The 20,233-nt window shown below is 44.0% G+C and overlaps 1 protein-coding gene across 1 annotated transcript in view; it reads left to right on the top strand.

The window, feature by feature from the left end:
* Positions 1 to 15,218, top strand: part of LOC110975976 (uncharacterized) — a 38,501-nt gene extending 23,283 nt beyond the window's left edge. The window contains exons 2-3 of the mRNA XM_022228866.2: positions 11,409 to 11,569; positions 12,674 to 15,218. Coding sequence (XP_022084558.2) covers positions 11,409 to 11,569; positions 12,674 to 13,111 — 599 coding nt within the window. The 3' untranslated portion in view covers positions 13,112 to 15,218. The remainder of the gene's footprint in view (positions 1 to 11,408; positions 11,570 to 12,673) is intronic.
* Positions 15,219 to 20,233: the final 5,015 nt, after the last annotated feature.

The following is a 20,233-nucleotide window of genomic DNA, read 5'->3' as shown; positions in this document are numbered from 1 at the left end:
GCATTGTCCAAAATGTTGTCGGTAGAGACAACGCGACAGTGAGTCACTACTTTATTTTACTTTTTTCCTTTCTAAAGTGCAGTATTTGGGAGCATCCACCTTTTTTTCGAATTCTGCCATTAAAAAATTAAAAAGTCCGTCATTGGCAGCCGGTTCTGATCCGCATTTTGTGCACTTTGAGCGGTTTACGAGTACCGACATAAGTGCACTCCTTGAAATCTTTGGATTGTGTATTAATTAATATATAACATCGGGTAAAATAGCCATTAAATCCTCCAGCGGCGATAGACGTGGGGGTCATTAGCGCTCCAGTGCTGTGTCCTGATAGTTTCGAAAATAAGAATTCTAATTTTTACTACAATTTATTAAAAAGCGCGCTGCACCGTGATGTACACGCGATGAAACCAAATTGAAATGGCGTTCAGTGTAATGAGCCGAATGATTTTGCCATTGCGAGTCTTAAAAGGCCAACATTTCTGAGGTTTTGACGCAACAGTTATATCGTCTCATTTAAAGGGCTTTCTCCCAGATGACTAGTGTCCTTGAAAATGGACGTTATTGTTTCATTTGCTCTCTTTTTTTCTTCAATGATTGTTTTTCTATATATGAAAGGCTGTTTTGGTACTCTTTTGGTGCTTATTCTCATCACATTTCCGTATTCATCAGCAGAATTGTAGTCGGGTGCTGCGTATATATGTAGCATACATATTGTGTTGAATACGATTTAGCGGTGAGGAACATGAGGGAGTGGTCACACCACCCATCAAGAAGCAGGCGGCCTTCGAAACGCAAATGCAAATTCTGTGGTAAGGTGTGCACAGCGAAGTTGGGAACAACTTTGTGCAGCACCTTCGGAGCAAGCATCCTTCAAAATCAGTAGGCCTACAGTACAGTCTAGACATAGGGCGCCAATCAACTAGGTCCGTAATCAGCTCGTTCCGAGTCAACTCGGAAATACTGTACACAAAAACTTACATTTGCTGTATTTTGCAAAAATAACCAATAACTAGGCCTTTATGACCAAACTGACAAAAACAGATCATAACCGACGAAGTCGCGTCCAAGTTATTAAAAATAACCAAATGTTGTAAAGGGACTGAATTGACCTGGGACCGAATGGAGTCGGACCGAGTTGGTTACGGACCGAGTTGACCGTAAACCTATTGGACATAGACGCGTGAACGCACGTGGTTTTTCAAGGTCACAGCTATTCTCCTGATTCGTTTCAAACGCTTTCCAAAAGCAGGCATCGCCCGCAAGAGAGCATCTGTTTGAGTCCTGGAGTGGCACATATCCTATGCAAAATTCTTGAATATAGTTACTTATGTAAGTATTGAACCTGCTCGTCAAATTTTGGGCTGAAACAGAAACTTTTGAACGAATCATGCGCGTGGTACAGTGATGTATACCATGTTGTTGTGTTGCCATATGACATTGATGTCCTTCAATTCAAACAAAATCTTTGGTGTGTCCGGGATTTGGGCCCAGGAGAGCAATCTTGAGAACACGGACACTGCTCGAACTCAACAACATGGACTCGGACTTGAGCCGAACTCGGACAAAAATGGACTTTGGACTAGGCTCGGACTCGGATTAGATGGACTCGACTCCATCACTGCTGTGCCTCCCTTTTCCTCTGCGGTACCGGCACGTGACCACTTTTACACAAACTCCGTTTTCCCTCTGCTATAAACACATTGTATGTGTGGCCATTATCTTACGTCCGTCGAGCGTGCTAAATTTGCGTCTGAAAATTGAAAACATCAAACTCATTTTTTAAAAATTTTGACTCTTCTATTTCGGAGGAAAGAGCTGTTTTATCTGAGCAACAAAGAAAGGGCCAGCTCATTCTAAGCCGTGACACACAAAGGCAGTTTGATGGGCGCCTGAACCTTGTTATTCAACGACATTCTTATTTGACCCAAAAATTATTTAGAATCGTGTTCGCCGACCATTCTCGATATTCAAATAATTCTTGGCATCTATTGCCCAAAAGTAAAACTTTAATCTAAATGCTGGTCTTTTGTATTCAACACATAATGAGACATGCGGTAACCACCGCACAGTTCCAGATTCGAGTCATGCTCGTTTACACAATACTAGATAAGGAACTGTTTTCGCCCTGAAAATCTCGACTTGCAATCTTTTTTAAAACAGCGAGTCATTGTGAAGGATCATGATCCGACTGATGTTGCTTATAAATGGGCCCATGCAACTTGGCTTCGAGATTTTATTGGCCTTTGTATAAATTCTGCCCATGCACTGTGACTGAAATAAAACAACACTGAAGCTGTTTACAACCGCTAGAAATAGCAAGACTATGTAAGCTACACCCCAGGGGATTTGACAGCGCCATGGTCTCTCTGTCTTGCTCTGCAATCCCACTTAACATTGTCTGGTCGACCACAGTGCTCGTCTCTTTGGGTTTGCAAGCTTTTTGGCTGAAGGGTTCGTGGGCTGGGCGGAAGAGGCGCATCCGTTTCAGTATGAGAAGATATTTTGTGAGTGACAAAAATATGGTTTGGTAGTGAAGTTGCTAGCTTCGTTTCGCCCACAAGTGGAATATCTACGTGCCCACATAGTGAGAGATGTGAATGAGATGGAAATGGAGAACGATAGAGCGTGTACTAGCTCTTGAATTTCAGAAATAAAAACAGCTTAGGCTAGATTGATCTCGTCCGAAATTAGATTTGAAACGGGCTGCAGTTTTATCTCAGGTGTGTTGCTGGTGGATATGAAATCTGATTTTTTTTCTCACTCTTGGACCTGTGATGTGATTTTTGCCTGGCCATTTGAGATTGGAAAGAGCACAGCATAAGGTGACAAGGAACGCTCCGCCTGACCCGTATAGCCGTGTTCATGTCATCAATTATCGTGCGGGAGCGGTGACTTGACCGACTCCGGCTCCCGCCGTGCAAGTCAGGCAACCGTTGTGCTGGCCCAGAAGCGAGCGCTCCATTCCAACCCGATAAAGCATCCCGAGCCTCGATTTCCCAGGCTCTTAAGCGGCCAATTAGGCGGAAAAATGAGCGCAGATCCCGGGCTGCAATCTCCGGCGCTGACGAGGGTCGGTCGGGGCGGACTGTAATCCTGTTTTATCTTCTCCTCCGACCACTGGACGGGGGAGCAGGGTGCAGACAGTGCGCGTCCCGGGCCCCATCAAAATCCCCCTAACGCAATTAAGGACCCTCACAAACGTCAATGCTGATATCATCCAGGATGCTGAGCTACTCTACTTAGAAGAGTCCCTCTGTCAAGTTTAGGCGGCGAAAATTAATTTCAAGTTGCCCTAGAATTCCCTCCCGCGTGACGGCCCTCTACCGGAGACAGCCGTTTCTCCCTCGATTACAATCATCTATAATTTGGTTATTCCCGCTCCTATCTTCCTCTCAAAATGATCGTTGCCCTCTTTCAGGGGCCTATTTCATTTTCGTTCTAAATTCACCATCACTCTGGTTGGAAGTTGCGTGCTGTTGGGATGTTTTTGTCTGTTTTTCTGTTTTTACAATCAAGACTAAGACTGATCTATTATCGAAGGAAAGCGGTGAGATTAGAATGACAGTATCCTAAATACGGTAGGTTGGGAAATAAAGTGCCGGATAAATGTCGAATTAGGCCTACTCTGATGTCCAACATTCCGAAGAGTTACTGAAATTTGTTATCGTATACATAGACATTCATAAATGCAACAGTCTCTAAAATATAGAGTGAAAATATAGAGGAACTGAGCTGTAGGTTCTTATCACGGCTGTGGTTGGGTCTCACACCTGACAACATTACATTGTGCATCATTCCTACTATTGTCCCCACATAGGTTGTTATATACCAAGGCTCCCCTCTTTGAGCCACAACTGTTGGAGGTCCCAGCCTTCGCCTTACGTTGACTGAACGTCGAGACCACGCAGATCAGCGACTTTCTCGCTTCCCGATAGAAGAGAGCTCCCTTTCACTATTCACCTGGGACAGTCAGGCTTAGTAAGGCTCGACAAACCAACATGGGCAAATCCCCAATTACTTCATCTTCTCTTCGAGACGCTTAGTCCAATTTCCTTTGATGTCCCCCCGGAGTTCAGAAAATTCGGGGGCTGGAGAGAAAGAAGATGAAGGTGGAAAATGATATTAATTCTTGAGTTATTTGAACGGATGATTTCAAGCGGCAATCATTTTGAGCGGTGCCTGAGAAGTTGGTTTACAGTCTAGACAATGGCGTTTTCTCTAAACAGTGTCCAAAGAAAGGATTTATATAAATGGTATCACAAATGAAATTCCATTTCGTTCAATTGTTATTATTTATATCGTCGTGTATTGAATTTCTTTGTGTATCCATTATCCCCAGAAATCAAAAACAATAAATGAAATGAAATATTTGTTACCGTACGTGGCAGCGATCCTCCTAAAGATGAAATTATGATGTCGTTTGAAATTTGTTTTCTTGTCCGTTTTGTAAAATCCGTGTATAGATGTTTTCAAATTTACGAAAAATTTCTTTTTTTAAGAAGATAATCTGCATCTGTGTTTTATGTCACAACCTCAGGGGCTCCATTCATTACTTAAACTACATTGTGCAAAGTGATGCACAGTGTGGCAATCCTACAAGCGACAGATCGGTTTTACCCCCAATATCGATCTTACGACATGCGCGCGGTGGCCATGATACGTTTGATTTAACTCTTGAAGATGTCCTGACGTATCATTTCAAAGCTGGATCGGGGTATGCATCAAAATTCGAATCGATCTCCTTGCTGGTCAGGTGAAAAATTTGTATGCTTGTAAAAATCTCCCTGGTTTGCTTAATGAAAAAATACATGCACGTTAACTTAGATCTGTGCAAATACATTGAAATCAAATAGGGACTCTCTAAGAAATCTCCGTGTAACTCAACTCGATTCGTGAATTAAGGCGAGATTTACACCATCATTTTGATTGGCATTAGATCGGCAGACTGGATGAATTTTACTCGTTTGGTGAGTTTTCTCTCCTTCTAACAGAGAGAAGAATATATATACATAGCAAGACGCGGTCTCTTGGGGAACTCAAGTTACCGACAGGTTTTATCATACCGATAATACGATTTTTTCCCCCGTCTCTCCTGCGCACGTTCTGTCTACGGAGCCACAGGCTAGCTAGCCGGCCAGCCGCAGCCTGCCATCCCCGAGAAGTCAATGGACACTTATAACGTGTTGAACCAATTTATTATGGGCATTCGGCGCTTGACAACCTATCATTTCGTTAGATTAAAACCTCCGAAATTCGCGGCGATTTCCTCCCCCGGTGCAGGCGGAGAGCCCGGGTCCCGCGCTATCAAATGACATTAGGCAGCCCGTTTATTAGATTCCACGCTGTTGGTTTTAGGTGACCCGCCGAGGAGGATAGAGCGGGGACGCGCTCAGCCCTTATACACTCGCCAAGGCGAATGATGATAATTACGGGGCGAGAAATCTCCCCGGTTTTTATGGGCAGTCGGACTTGTTGGTTGGACGGCCACAAACTCACTGGCAGTGATTAGGACGAGGAAGGAGAGCTCCAGCAAGACAGAGAGAGCGCAGGGTATTACCGAACCAGACAAGAACCCATAGCGAGTGTGTGTATCGTTCTCAATAATAATTACCGGCGCTTGGCGGTGTCCATTTACCCAGGGTTAATAATGTCAATGTGATTCATTAGGGCCGCGGTAATCGATGAGCGCCAGGTTTGTATGCTGACTGATAACATGCAGAGAGAAATCAAAGCTAAACGCCATCTCCAGTCTCGTTTAGGTTTACCATTTTCAGAGAGCGTGTGTCACGTAGACGGCGAAAATAAAACCGTCATTCTTGACCCATCCCTATCCCATCTTGTCGTTTCTCGCCCATTTCATTTGTCCGTTTAGTTCAACTGTATGTAATGGTTACTTCAACATTTCTGTTTTTGGCAGCGGCTGTTTTAGAGAACCACGGCCACGAATTACTTATGTAGTTACGAAATTGGAGCCTGCGATATTCTCTTCTCGATGGTGTCAGAGGATTTTTTTTGGGGGGGGGGGTTCTACACCACCGGGTCTAACTCCCTCGCTCACTTCGTCATGTTAACACGTCACCACAAAACTTTTTCTCGCCGTTAAATCGGCGAAGAAAAAAAAAAGTGACATTAATGCGACACACTTTGACAAATTTCATTAAAATGCCTTTTCTCCCTCTCTTCTCCCCGAAGTTTCAACTCATCCGGGGTCATTCAGTCGCCTTGAGGTGCGCGTTTCATTAAATTCCCGGCTACGTGCCCACCCCTGGACGGCGCGTCACGAATTCTCCTGCGCCCCTCTCGCCCGGGTAATGCCCGAATTACAGGGCCGAAAATCTATTAAGCGGGGAGACGCTCTACGCTGCCTGCCTCTTGGTTTCCCTTACCTCCCTTCAATCCCATAAAATGACATCTATTTTTTTGTAACCCAAGAACTGCCAGCCCCCGCGGGGGACCGGGCAATACACAAATTTAATATCGCCGGGCCGCGAGGGGGGACCGAAACTTCACTTACAGATAGCGCTTAATGCAGTTTATTGCAAACTTGATTCACCCAAATTGGGATGATGGTTTGGCGGCGGTGGTTTGTTTGGTTTCAAAGTTAGAGCCGGGGAGTGTTCCTCGTCGCATCTTCTCAGCCGATCAGCAAAGAAGGGGAAAGAGGCGGCCCGCGGGCCGGGACGTGCGGACGACAAGATCTCGGCGCTCAGAAAAATAACAAATTGCGAGGGGATCTCGCTGTCTTTAAGTCAATAAAGTAAATTTACATTTGAATATGATGACATGCCACACCGCTAGTGTAATGCAATTACGTCAAAGCACACCTAATGGAAAGCCATGATTAAGAGCAAAACAGTAGATATTGTGGCAAACTGGTATGACCAAATCCTCTCCAAACACCAGGCGACGGACTCTGCTATCTGCAAGGTTGAAACCTCTGCCACCCTATCCACTGTTTCGCATAGACTGGTTTAAACATATCCATATCATCAGATCTTGTGTCTGAGTTGGCGTTTCACGCCTCTTGTTGTTTTTGTCTTATTTCGTTGTGTACTTTTCCATGTAGCTGTAGAATAAAATGACTGGACTTTCAAAGTTTTGATCAGAAATGCCACCTTGCATTGCTCCTTTCTTGAATAGAAGGGAAATTGTACAGAATGACTTAAAATCGTAGTTTATCGCCTCATATGACACAGGGAGTTTAAAAGCACTGTGAATAAATTAAATTAAATTCAGTGTGTTGTGTTACTAATAATTAAGTAAAAAAACAATGAAATATCTCTTCCCAGTTTGGAAAAAAATAACAGCTTTTAATGAGAAACAGCAACAAATGCGCTTTCAAGCCTGTCAGACATAGTACAAGCCTATCAGACATAGACATATGAGGCAAGATATGGGACTGAGAGCACCACCCCTCCCCCTGCACACACACACACACCTTTGTGTTGGTCGGAATCTCAGGACTTCTTTACAGACATCTGGGGAGGATGTGTCTGGTAACAATAGTCTAGAGTGTGTATAGGGATTGGACATGTAAGAGTGGGTACCCGTCTGTCCCATATCTTGGTACCCCTCTGCCGCACATCTAGCTGGTTATAGACATAGTGAGGTGCCAAAAGCCTTACCCTTGAGAAAGAACAGATGTGGCCATGATCGTCCATTCTTCGCAAAACATAATTTGCCGTTTCAGCATTTGAATTGACCCCATAGCTTTATTGAGAGCCACTGAATCGGCCACTTAGGCTTGTAGACTTCCCAGTACCTTGGACTTACCATCACATGGCCTAAAGTTGGCAACCATGGGAAATAAGACTCATCATGTTACTCTATCCCGATCATCAACAGTTCAGTTCTCATAAATAGTTGCAAACTGCGGCCTGCCTTCGGGTCATCTCCCTGGACTCGGCGACGCACTGTCCTTCTGGACATGTTCCTCACACTCGTTTGACATTTCTCCATCCTTCAAATATCTAGAGATCAGCCCCTGTTTCACTGACTTAGAATGGCTGAAAGAGCAGTAACTCCATGCAGTCTAGAAGGCGTTTCCTGTCCGTACCTAGCTGCACCTCAGTGTTTCCTTGCCTTGTCTACCTGTCCTCTTTGTGCAGTGGACTTGCATTCATTGATATCTGCATTCGTTCAGTCACTTGCCTCTCATTGATGAGGTCGTCGCTGCATGCATCACTCAGTGAGCGCCTGATTCTTGGCATTTCACGGTGCGGGGTAGCTTGTAGTGCTTACGGGTGACATTGGGAAGCTTCGGCGATATGACAAATGTGGAAACTTTTAACTATGTTCATAATGAAGGGCAAATGTAGCAAACTTGTCTGTAAATCTGGGAGGAAAAGACAATTAAAAATGTATTTGGAGCTTTACTCCAACGTTTGCAGGTTTGTAGCACTCCAAGGGTGTTTGCGCAGTATGAAGCAGAAGTTTATCGGTTCAAATTTGTGTGGATTAGTTACTCACTGCATGCAATGCGGTCGTTGCAATATCATTGATCGATTCGGTTGTTAGTTTTCAGCACTCGAGTACGGCTGTGTCCGAAACGGGCTTCCAGAGCTACGGCTAGGTCTATTTTCTGCGCGTCTCTACGCATTTCCAATGGAACGAAGACCTAGACCTAGCTCTAGACAACAGATTCGGATGCAGCCTAAGGCTCATTCAGTACAAACCAGACTATCCAGAGACCGGTAGGAATAGACCGTACTTATGTGTCGGCCATCTTGGATTGAAAGTGAGGTAGAATTTTTCATTTTGGGAACCTGAGAGTAAAAATAACAAAGGCGAAATTAAAGTTCAATAAAAAAAATCATGCCACTTTTTGTTTAGAATAACTTTGTGATTGATTACACATCTAAATATTTTAAGTCGCATTAAAAAAAGAAGGTGAGGTTTGCAACCAGAATAGTCTGGCACCAAACTATTGAGCAGATCCATTCTATTGAGTAGATCCAGGGAACAAGATAAAAATGGCCTCCCGCACGATTTAGGTCTATTGCACATTTTTGCAACTGTACTCGGTTTCACGGGGTCGAGTGATTAACTTGTTAAACATTCTTCTAGTTTTGATTCTGGGTATGTGTGATGTCTTTCTCGATCCATCCTGGAAGTACTCAACAGTGTTGGCAAGTCTTAATTGGGTGACCGAGACACTCCTGTTTACATTGAATGGAGTCATTATAATTATGCTTGGAAAATCAGACCTACCCTCAATTAGATATAGCCTGACTTTGAAACACCATTTTTAGGAAATTGGGAGAACATTATAATAACTGAAAACCCGAGCCGTGGTGTAATAATGGAAGGTTGTTTCCAATAGCCACGCTCGCAGGCGGAGGGAAATTTATTGCTCGTTCTGAATGGAGGTATTAGATTATTATACTTGAATGTGTTTGTTCCTCAAATCTGCTGGGACTCGCGCTAATAGAGGTAATAAAGTCGGATCGCATTCGAATGAAAAACACACACATAGCCCTTAACTGTCCCCCAATTCAATCTGCTCTTTTGCAGGCCAAAACGATTCATTATTGGGGAGCGGTTGGGGGAAGCCAGGCAGTTTCTGCTCGAGCATTTCTAAGCGATCGAATGGTGCGGATGTTTTAATAAGGATCGGCCATTGTGGGGGCCATTCTCCCGCGTCTGTATCGGAGGGGGCTTGCGTTACGCCGGGCCCCAAGCCATCCAACAAAGCCGCGATTGAAAGGGGGGCCCCAGTGACAAAGGTGGGACGGTGCTAGCGGGATGACGTGGGACGGGATGGGTCTTGTGTTGGTATTCGTGGGCGGAAGAATACATTCTGTCCTCTGTGACAGCCACCTCGCCCTTGTTCACGGACTCTTGCTTTACTAAAGAGGGGGATGATGCACCGTTTACCTCATCTAATGACTTCACCTCGACTACCCTCGATATTTCCATCCTTTCTAGTAAGCGTATCTCCTCATTTACCAGCTCATCGTTTTGTTCGATGGAGACTGAGGCCAAACGCAAACGCAGACGAGCCAGCAGACCTGCAGCTAGAGGAAACGGTGTGGTGTTCACCGCAAATGGTTTGCCCTGTCCGAGAATTAAAAGCACCTCTGCAGCTTTAAGCAAACAATTATACATAACACATTAAGGCAATCATAAATCAGGTCGACCCCACAGCCGGGGAGTCTCATCTGTCCAAAGACCAAGAGAGATAACATTGGCTTCATAAACCCATATTTCATCACCCGCACCCGGCTCGACTCAGTCCGGGCCAATTTTCCTAATGAAGGTCTGTCGAGATCACGATGCAGGTCCCGTTCGCATCGAAGCTGGGGAGAAAATTTGAGGAAAAAGTACTCGGGATGAACGTTTATGTTATCATTGCGATAAGTTGACAACAAGGACGTTGATTTAATCAAGTAATTAGGTGTCGATGTCACGGTGATAACACGGCTTCGCATCAGGTCCAATAACAACATTCAGGACGGCATGCGTGCCGTATACAGGAAAACCGGGCTGGCGTGGGATTATAGGAAGGGGGGAAGGCTAATTGACATCCTGAACCGTGAGCAGTCTCCCGAGAACAATTCATTATGTTTGTCAGAGCCTCATAGACTCGTCAAGTGGTTGAATAAAGAAAGATAAATTGATACATCTTTCCGCATACAAAAGATATCGAGAAAGCTTATAAACACAAAACGACATCGTGTTATACAATTACAAAATATCTCTTTTAATCCTGTTGTTGCAGCTGTAATAGTTACCCTAACAAAAATCCTAACTTTAGAACAGCCCACCTGAGGTTAGGCACCATCGCAATGCATTCGATTGGCTCTACCTCCGAGTCGCAGCATCATCTCTGTAAAGCAAGATTTGTAGTGGCCGAAATGTAGAGGCTATTCACTGTTGAACACGCGCCATTTGGGCATGAAATTGCGTAGCGCACGTGACCCGTTTCAGCCTTTTGGCGAGAATGACCGGAAAGCCACATCTGCTAACAGGAATCGAGTACAAGTTTAGCGCTTGTCTGAGTAGCCACCGGCCGTAACTAACTGCAGGTGTATTCAATCCGACTGTCACATTTAATCTTGATTACTATGGCTGCGCAAAGATATACATTTCTATGAAATTCGAAAAAAGGTCTAACACCAGTTCTAAAGAGGATTTAAAAGGAAGGCCAGGCACGTCTTGTGGAAGTTGTCTCATTTTGTTGGCCCAGTCATAAACTGCTGTTCCCTTGTCGTATTCTTGTCTCTGGCTGTGAGGTATACTTTGAAGCAAGGGATGTGGTAGGCTGTATTGGTTGAGAGCCACTCGAGACCGCTCAAAAGAAGAACTCGAAACCGATCTTGGCGACTCAAAGACGCTTACCCCTTGAAATGATATCAGTGGGTAAATACCGTTCACAGAGAGCAACTCTCCTTTCTTCTCTCAATGTGCAGGCCACCAACACCCCACGATCCTGGGCAAGACCCGACGGCCCAGGACCGCCTTCACCAGCCAGCAACTCCTGGAGCTCGAACAACAATTCAAGAAAAACAAGTACCTGTCCCGACCCAAACGCTTCGAGGTGGCCACGTCCCTGATGCTCACCGAGACACAGGTAACACGACCCGCTCGTTGACGCGCCCTTGACGTCATTCTATTACGAAGGAGATTTCTTGCTTTTCTTTTACTGTCTTTGAATTTGCGATCTCTTGGCCAATTCTGATTAAAAGGGCTCCCGGGAGGTGCCCACTTGGAAACGTGATCTCTTTTGTTAACCGGCATTGTCGAGTTGGTCACTTAGGACGTGTTTTTCTGGTTTTCAGTGTGAAATGTCTGACGGGGGTTTAGGACGGGTAATTATGACGATAATCATTGCTTTTTTTTCAAAGGATGTTGTTTGGATTCTCAGCCAGGGCCTGACCAGGACCGTTAGAATTCTTTCCACTATAACCGGCTCCCTTTGTGTCTTTTGAAAGAGTTCATTTTCTTTTCTTGTTGCATCGATTTCTTCGAGTGATGGATCTTATGTTCGCAATGCAATTATTGTTGAAAAGAATTCCTGTGATTGTTTCAGGCAAGGAAAAGTACACGCCATACCACGAGCGCCCTCTTTTTTTGATTTGTGGAAGGGGCTACTGTAAAATGAATGAAAATGTCGATGTTCAGGTTATAAGATATAGACTGCATTGTCCACCACTCTTATAGCCAAAGAATCATGACGGCCGGCTGTCGTGAAAAGTCATTCACAGAACGGCTGTCATGATCAATATTCGGCATTTCACGACTTGCTTCTAATACTCGCAAGAACGATGGGAGTTTTTAAAAGCTGCTGAGTTTTTTTTTTGTATCACTATAACACAATCAGACTAGCGTTTTACACTGTTCATAGAGGACACGCATTCGAAGTTCGGATAATTTTTTCAAAAAGTTTAGAAATTGCAGGACTAAAGAGAAGGGAAAAGTTTGCCAGGGCCGATTTTTCTGAAGTATGTTAGTACGGATTTATTAGGTGCGGTAAATTTAAGTAGAATGTATTTCACCACAGGTGACATTCCATTTGCGTTCGATATTGTTTCTGTTGATACAGCCGGGTGAGTAGGTCCACCCATCAAGATACATGTAAACTTCGCTTTTCAGCGTCAAAAAGTGTGGCCCCATTGCACCGTAAAAATGAAACCTCACTTCCTAATTCTTGACCCCACCTTGGTTATACTTACAGGTCAAGATCTGGTTCCAGAACCGACGAATGAAGTGGAAACGCGGCAAGAAGGTGAAGGAGTCCCAGATCGCGGAGGGGGAGAAGGAAGCCGCGGCCAATCCCGACGAGGGACGGCCTGAGCACGGACCGGCCCCGCTGGAGAAAATCCACCCGGAAGAAGACCACGTTGGTAAGACAGAAGTCCGCAGCGACGGCTCCGTCGAGGGTATCGGGATCCATGACGACGACTACTACGACGACGACGATGGCGAGGAGGACGAAGATGACATGGAGGACGACATGATTGCGGAGGGATACCTCCACGACAGCTCGTCCAGTGAACGGGCGAACAACAACGCAGGGGACAATGACAACTGCAACGGTGGCAATCGGAATCGATATTCCTCCGCCACTGGCGAGCGGAGCCTTGACTGCCACCCCGTTGAACCAGTGCATTAACCGAACAGCAAACGCGGCTGCTGACCAGATCTTGACCAATTGTAATTAGTGCTGTGACAGTTGAGTGTATAGTGCTATATACATGTAGGCTATATTGCGCTTTTTGACTGGCCAGATATTTTCAGAGCCATTCCTGTTCAAAACTTAAATTCAGAGTAATTAGGACTTTCTATGTGGTTGTAAATAAATGTAAAAAAAGTTGTTAGGAGTCCTTTAATTTTGTTGGAAATCAAAGTGTACGTGCGGATGAACGTGTATAAAAAGACATACTCATAAAGAGAAGAGATAAAAAGCTGAATCTAAAAGACTCATATTATTTGTGATTCAGAATTCGGGTATATAACTTTTCTTTGTCACTGATTGAAGTGATGATAACTGATCAGACCACGCAGCTGACTTCAATACAACTAGTTTCTCTTATACATTTCCCGCCGTTTTCCCTGTATGATCAGATACACGCACTTCCGTGTGCGTATTTTAAAAATTGCTTTTGTCCAGTGACAGACAGGTTTTATGGACCAAAATGGATTTGTTGGAACTGTTCCAGATTATGTTCATTGCGAATTGCGTTAAGTGTTATTTGTAATTTTCTAACGAAGGCTCCATTCCTTTTTTTCCCCATGGGTTTATCGAAATGCAATGCGATGCTATGTCATAATGCTTCATTGAACATGGAAATAGCAAACGGTTGGAGAACAAGTGACCAAAAACTGATAAAAGATGCGCATTTGTATCTAACGAAATTTCCGGACCAAAAACATGTTTACGGGGATAATACAGTCAATGCAAAGGACTACATTTGCGGTACTTCATTACAATCGCATTATCTGCATACAAATACACAAAACGTGGCGTGGCCATCATACTCTCATCGGTCATCGACAAGGTTATATAGGTGGTAATGCATTACCAGTGTTTATGTATAGAGTAGATTTTGTCTCAGCAGGAATGTCCAACACCTTTGCCCTTTTATATTGTGGGTTGAGTATCAGATAACATAGTTATTATTGTTTGAGTTAAGGAGAGCGTTAAGCGTTTCTTTTTGTAGCTTCTTGAATAGTGCGAAAGTGGGGGACACTGGAAAGGGGGCCGTGTGTAAGCAGATCGAAACCAGCAAACTCTCCAAAGTGGCGTTTGGCGAACTGGGGGAAATTGGAAAAATCGGGCTGTGTCAAAGTAAGAGTGACGAGGCACCGACTTTGCAAGACAGAAGGGTGAACGTTTGACGCTCGCTTTAACGCTCTGCTATACAGCACCAAGCACTCTGCACAAACATACACGCTCTAAAAGGTAGGCCTAATACTTTTAATAAAGTACCGCGCGGTGTTCGTACGTCATTGCTTGTGCAGTGCAGAGGTGCTGCTGCTGTTCACTGGGGCCAAATTAATCTGAAATCAATAAATTATTTTAAAGCAATTTTTTTAAGTTCACGTTTGTAAATATCTTAGTGTTCACAGTGTAAATTGGCAAGAAACGCCTTATGAGGTAATGTGAATTCATGTATCTTATAATGTGAAAGTTTTTTGTTTAAAGAAAGAAAGGTTAATGAAAACACCTGCGGAATTATTCTTACAACTTTATAGTAATGACTCTAAGATCTTGCTTTCATCTTACTTTAAAAAGAAAAGCAAAGCTTGGTCGTTAGTAATACGAAAACAGCAAAGTGCAACCTGTGTTCAGACCGCAATCTTGGGGTCTCGGCATAAAAAGCAGGTATTAGCTTACTGACAAATTCCGAAGGACATGTTTTATGATGCTTCGATGAGGCACCTGTTTGGAATAAAGCAGATGCAGTTAAAACACATGTGGAGATATGTAAATCAAATATCCCAAATCCTAATATCTAAACAAATATTGAAAAACGAGCATGACAATGTCCTAATTGCCAAAAATGTATTAAACTTCACAGAGAGGCCGATATGGCTCATTGTGGTACTACGCAAAATGCTAACTAGTAAACAAGTTGACAACACACGAAAATTAACTACACAAACAACATTATGTTCTCTTGTTATTTTCTATCTTCCTATTTACAGTGTTAAGCTAAATGGTTACAAATAAACTGATATGCATAGTTCGGATACCGCAACTCAACACATCTCGTCATATCACTGAATGCCTGACGTGTGCTCCTGGTCCCAAAACAAACCCGATTGAAATGAATACACATGAAAATATGTGCCATGACCTTTTTCTGACAAATATTTGATGATAATTTGGTAACTTGAGTCATCTCACGCCTTCAAGATGACGCCGTAGTTACCTTAACTAGTTTGGGAGGAAGCAGTTTTGCTTCCACCCTCTTAGCGAGCCGTCGAAGCAGGAATTTAGCACAGATTTGCCACACTTCCTCCACTGGAGTTCGTGACCGTTATGGTGTCGCCTGGCACCGCCGCGGTCACACCGTCCTCCGCGGGCCATCAAACATCTCAAAGCGTAAAACCACATTTATTGGAAAGCTTTTTACACGGGATTATTACATTCCCGAATGGCAGAGGTAAAAAATACGCGCAGACGCGATAGCGTCACGGCTGCCGAAAATCATTCCGCTAATGGACATGGATTTATGACGGAGTTTGAGGTAAGAGGGATTGGAGCGGGGAAGAAAGAGGGCAAGGAAAAAAAACTCTCTTTTGCTTGGGAGCTATGGCATTTTGGGCTGGAAATGGTTTTGGTGTATGCGTGAAAAAGCATCGGGGGAACCACACCTCTGGCATGGACGATAATCTAGTTGGCGAGTTGGCTTCTCTCTACACTGTGTTTAACGATGTTCTAAGGATCATAACAACGACAAGCTAATGATTGCGATTTCTTTTCCTTCAGAATTTTGTTGTCAGGATAAACACACCCACACGACTTTCATGGGCAGTGCATTGATGTAAAACAAACTTCCACAAGAATAAAATCCTGCGTTTAGTTCAGCCGGTGGGCGCACTTGGTTTAAAAAAAGGAACAAAACGCACAAGTTGGGACATCATAATGAAACATTCTTGCTGCAAATTTGAAAAGAATTAACCCATTTCAACTCTAAGAAATTTCCCTGGGAATGTTTCGGGACGTCAAATTCTCTCGACTTTCTTGTTCCTCATAAGTATGAATTGGTCTTGAAACATGGACTCATATTTTCTATAAGTGAAGTTCATGTACAGTTTGAATAAAATCCAACACTTTGCAGATCCACCCAGACAGTATAAGGTGTAAAAAAAAAGTGGTGACTCTTTTTGCGTGAAGGTAGAAACTTTTCTTTAATTTCAAAGTACATGTTCAAACATTCCTCTCTCTTCAGATGCTATACTCTCTCACGGTGCATGCAACCACTATTGTGCATCCTCCATGAGGCGCCACTGTTCCCACTGTTCCCTTATCTTAACACAGTCAAGTCGTCCGTTTGATTATCCCGCGTACATTAAAAGTCGTCTTACCTTATTCTACTCAACACAACATGACAGCCCGGAATGGCTATTCGGAATAGTGCTGGACGGAACGATTTCCTGTATGGATTCCACCCGAGAAAACAAGCCGCAACCGGTGCTTAGATATTTTTGGTAACGAGAGAAAATTGTGCGTGAAGGTTTGAGGTGTCAAGGTTTGATCTATACGCTGATCTTCACAAAACATTCGCGCTCAATACTTATTTCCATCAACCCAGTCCGCTTATCACCTTCTGTTTTATCTTTTTCTGCGTTCGCTTAAATCCTCATCCTCTGCCGTCAATTTCAGATGATTTCGTCCCCATGAAACTTCTACTGGGGAGAGTCTCACATCGCAAGGCATCCTTTACCAAGCAGAAATTCTCAGGTTTTGAAATGTGCACCGAGAAAGGATACAACCATCGGCTTGGCAAACAAACTAATTTTGGCATTACAAGCTGGATCCCGCCAACTCCGCGCCAAGAATAGTCCAGCAAAAACACTCGCTTCCCTGTAACTCTTTGTAGCTTTATCACTTTCAAATCGTGAGATTTTTTTGCGCCACACTTCCCCCTTGAGCATCGCATTTAGACTTGAAGATTTTGTGAGGCAAAATAACCTCGCATTGACTGACTAGGCGTAGGCGTACGTGACTCTGTGATGCGGGTAGGCACAGGCCCAACCAAAACACGGACAAGTTGAGAATCAATGGGCAGAGTCGATAGGAATCACAGACTCAAGATGAGAATAAGGACAATAAGAACTATATTTTGTTTACTTTCGGTTTGGGGAAAATGAAGGAGTGGCTTTACTCAGAACTGAACTCTCGCGTGGAATTTCTTGATTGTATATTTTCTGAAGCGGTCCCCTACCCACGATTCCTGTGTTTTGGTTGGCGATTTATTGGGTTACACCACATGGAAATTAAGACTGAAAAAGAAGTGGCAAATCAGAAGTTTGAGTCAATACTACCATTGCAGTGTGATCTTTTTTTCAGGAGAAAGTCTTCTTAGACTATTGTGACCGAATTTTGTAGAAACTATAGACGAGTTAGCAATATTCTATCAAGTGAACGGAGTATGTGGTGTGTGTTACGTGATGTACAGTTCAGAACACAGCCGTTGAGCCCATTCGGTATTTAAAAAGGGCAATGCCATTCGAGAACCAAGCGCGTGTTCGAGTCGGCGTATAGCCGGGCTAAAGAACAGACCTCGCGCACTCGTATTGCTGTTCCCGAATGACCGCGGATTCGTTCGGGTTGCAGGCCAGTGAATAGGTCCAAAATGGCCTGCGCGGACCGAAAGACGATTTGTAGGCTGTCAAATTCTCTGCTATTAGAGCCTTTCGAAGCACGTAGACTGGTTGGCTTGTAGAAAAGAAGGATGGAATTTAGGAGTAGGAATACCATCTTGCATTTCTGAAAGTGTCAGACCAAACGGAGCCCCCAAGTTGCTTTATTTAGCAATGGAGTGTAGGAATCAATTTTCAAAATGGGGATGAGCCTCATGACTGTTTTATGGGGTGGTTTTCCCTGGAGAGTAATATCTTCAAAAGTCATCGGTGAAGCCACTGAAAATTGAAAGGAAAATGAACGATGACGAAGTGAGTTTTAATTTAATATGTGTCTTGAACACCTGAGAAACTTGTATTTTTCCTGATTTCTTGAAGTGGGGATATTTATCACTGTTGTCGATGGCAGCTTACTCCGTTGTTGGAATACCGAATCGGCTCATTAATAAAGTTTCACTATATCACTTAGTGTCTAGAAATTTGAGATCCGATAGGTAGATGGACAGCGTGCAGAGGTTTGACGAAAGCTCAGCCACCTGCAAACATAATCTATAGGAGGATTGATCAACCTGTAAAGGCAGCAGGGTGATTTCCATCTCTGTCACAGACATCTTGCATTGTTGTGATATCAGCGCCGTTCTTGGCAGCATATCGGTTATATTCTATCAAATTTGTTGTCAGTTTGAGGTCGAACTATTACCGTTCGGAGGCAGCCATGTCGTTGGTAGCTGTAATCAAGACACAGCTGTGCTGGAGCGTCATTAGATTTGCCTTAATGGGGCAGGTCTACAGTAACCGTGCACTGCAAGACCGCCCCCTCCAGCGTAACACAATATTTGTGGCGGGAGTCATCTCTATTCAATAAACAGGCATCCAAATGACCCCGCGCGTTAGCTTCCTTTTATCTCTCATTCACCGAACCCGAATTCAAAATGCCTGAGCTCATGTTGATTTAACGGAGATTTTCTGCAGCTTCAGCGGCGCACTTTCCCGCAGCGTCCGGCTCCTCAGTTTCATCTGATCGATGGAAGGGGGGGGGGCTTCGTTCAGTGGATATTTGTGGGGCAGAATGATTCAGCGTACCCCACATTTTACCGGCACTGATCAATTTACCGGGCTGGCAGGCCTATTGGATTGACGGGCTCTCGCTCCCGTCAGTTGAGGTGGAGTGAGGTGTAATTAGAATTTGAGGAAAATCAGGGGAAATTTCGGAAGAATTTGTGTCGATTGGGAATGATACGGAAGAGATGAAGCAGTCGACGGGAACTGTGTGATCAGTCTGGAAAACTGATTTAGAAAAGGACAAAAGCGAAGAGTATATCAAGGGTGTCCAGCCAGGACTTGACTGCTATGGGTTTTTTCATACATAAAGAACATACAAATTTGAGGGAAATTGAGCAATGTAACATTTTGTCTAGCTACAAATCATTTGTGTTAACACCTTTAAGCTTGAGGAAGAACCAGTTTGGCATTTGCGCGGTTAACATTGTCCCACAGTAGATTCTGCCTTAATTTTGCACGTAGCACAAAATGGCAGTCAGTCGACTGCAGGATTGGACCGCGTCAACGCATACTGTGCAATTACGGCTTGCCCATGCGATGTCTTTTTTCCCCATGCATATGAAAACCATACAAACTGACAACAGCAAAGGCGTTTGCATCTGTAAATACGACTATCACTGATCGACCATTCCTCACTGAGCAGTTTGCTTAACCACGATATCGCTTAAGCTCGCACGTGGGTGTGACCCGAGGAGTGCAATTGGTACCGTGCTAGGAAATTCGCCCCCTGCCACGGCCCTTCTAGGACACTGGGATAGGCTGGTGATCCCCGTCACAAAATTATGTAGTACACCCATTACAAAGGACCGTGGGTTGCTTGCTACCTTAATGGATGAGCGCTAATTCAGCACGCCGTATTCACGAGCATTATGTTCAAACAAATCTTATCCAATGAGGGCTCGAAGAAATTGCGCCATGCATCTTATGGACTCTAGCTCGTCCCACATTCGAGGTGAAAAATATGTACACATCAGCCGCTTGAGGGCTCTGCTCTGAACAGCAAGTAATGTTCCTTTATCGGCAAGCCTTTGTTTGGACAGAGAATTTGCCTTGATTGGAAATGGAATCATCCATAAATTAATGACATTCGTGTGACTGCCTATAGAGAATAAAACTGAGACGTACAGGGTTTTCTGTGTGTGTTTGTAACTGTTGGTAAATAAAGGGGACGGCATGTGATTTGCGGCAGACCTCTTCTTTTTCTGTTGAATTCGGTACCATCAACCAACATCAAAGCGGAAAATAGAAGTCCTACGATGTCCCCTTCAGCAAAGGAGAAACAACGAACAAAATGTGTCAGAAAATGGACAAATTACCGTAATGTTGCTGAACGAAATAACGCTTGAAAAATGCAGGAATG

This window comes from Acanthaster planci, linkage group LG08 (genome assembly GCF_054643075.1).
Source record: "Acanthaster planci isolate LZ-2023a linkage group LG08, COTS_SCS, whole genome shotgun sequence".
Taxonomy (NCBI): domain Eukaryota; kingdom Metazoa; phylum Echinodermata; class Asteroidea; order Valvatida; family Acanthasteridae; genus Acanthaster; species Acanthaster planci.
This window is presented reverse-complemented; position numbering and strand designations above follow the sequence as displayed.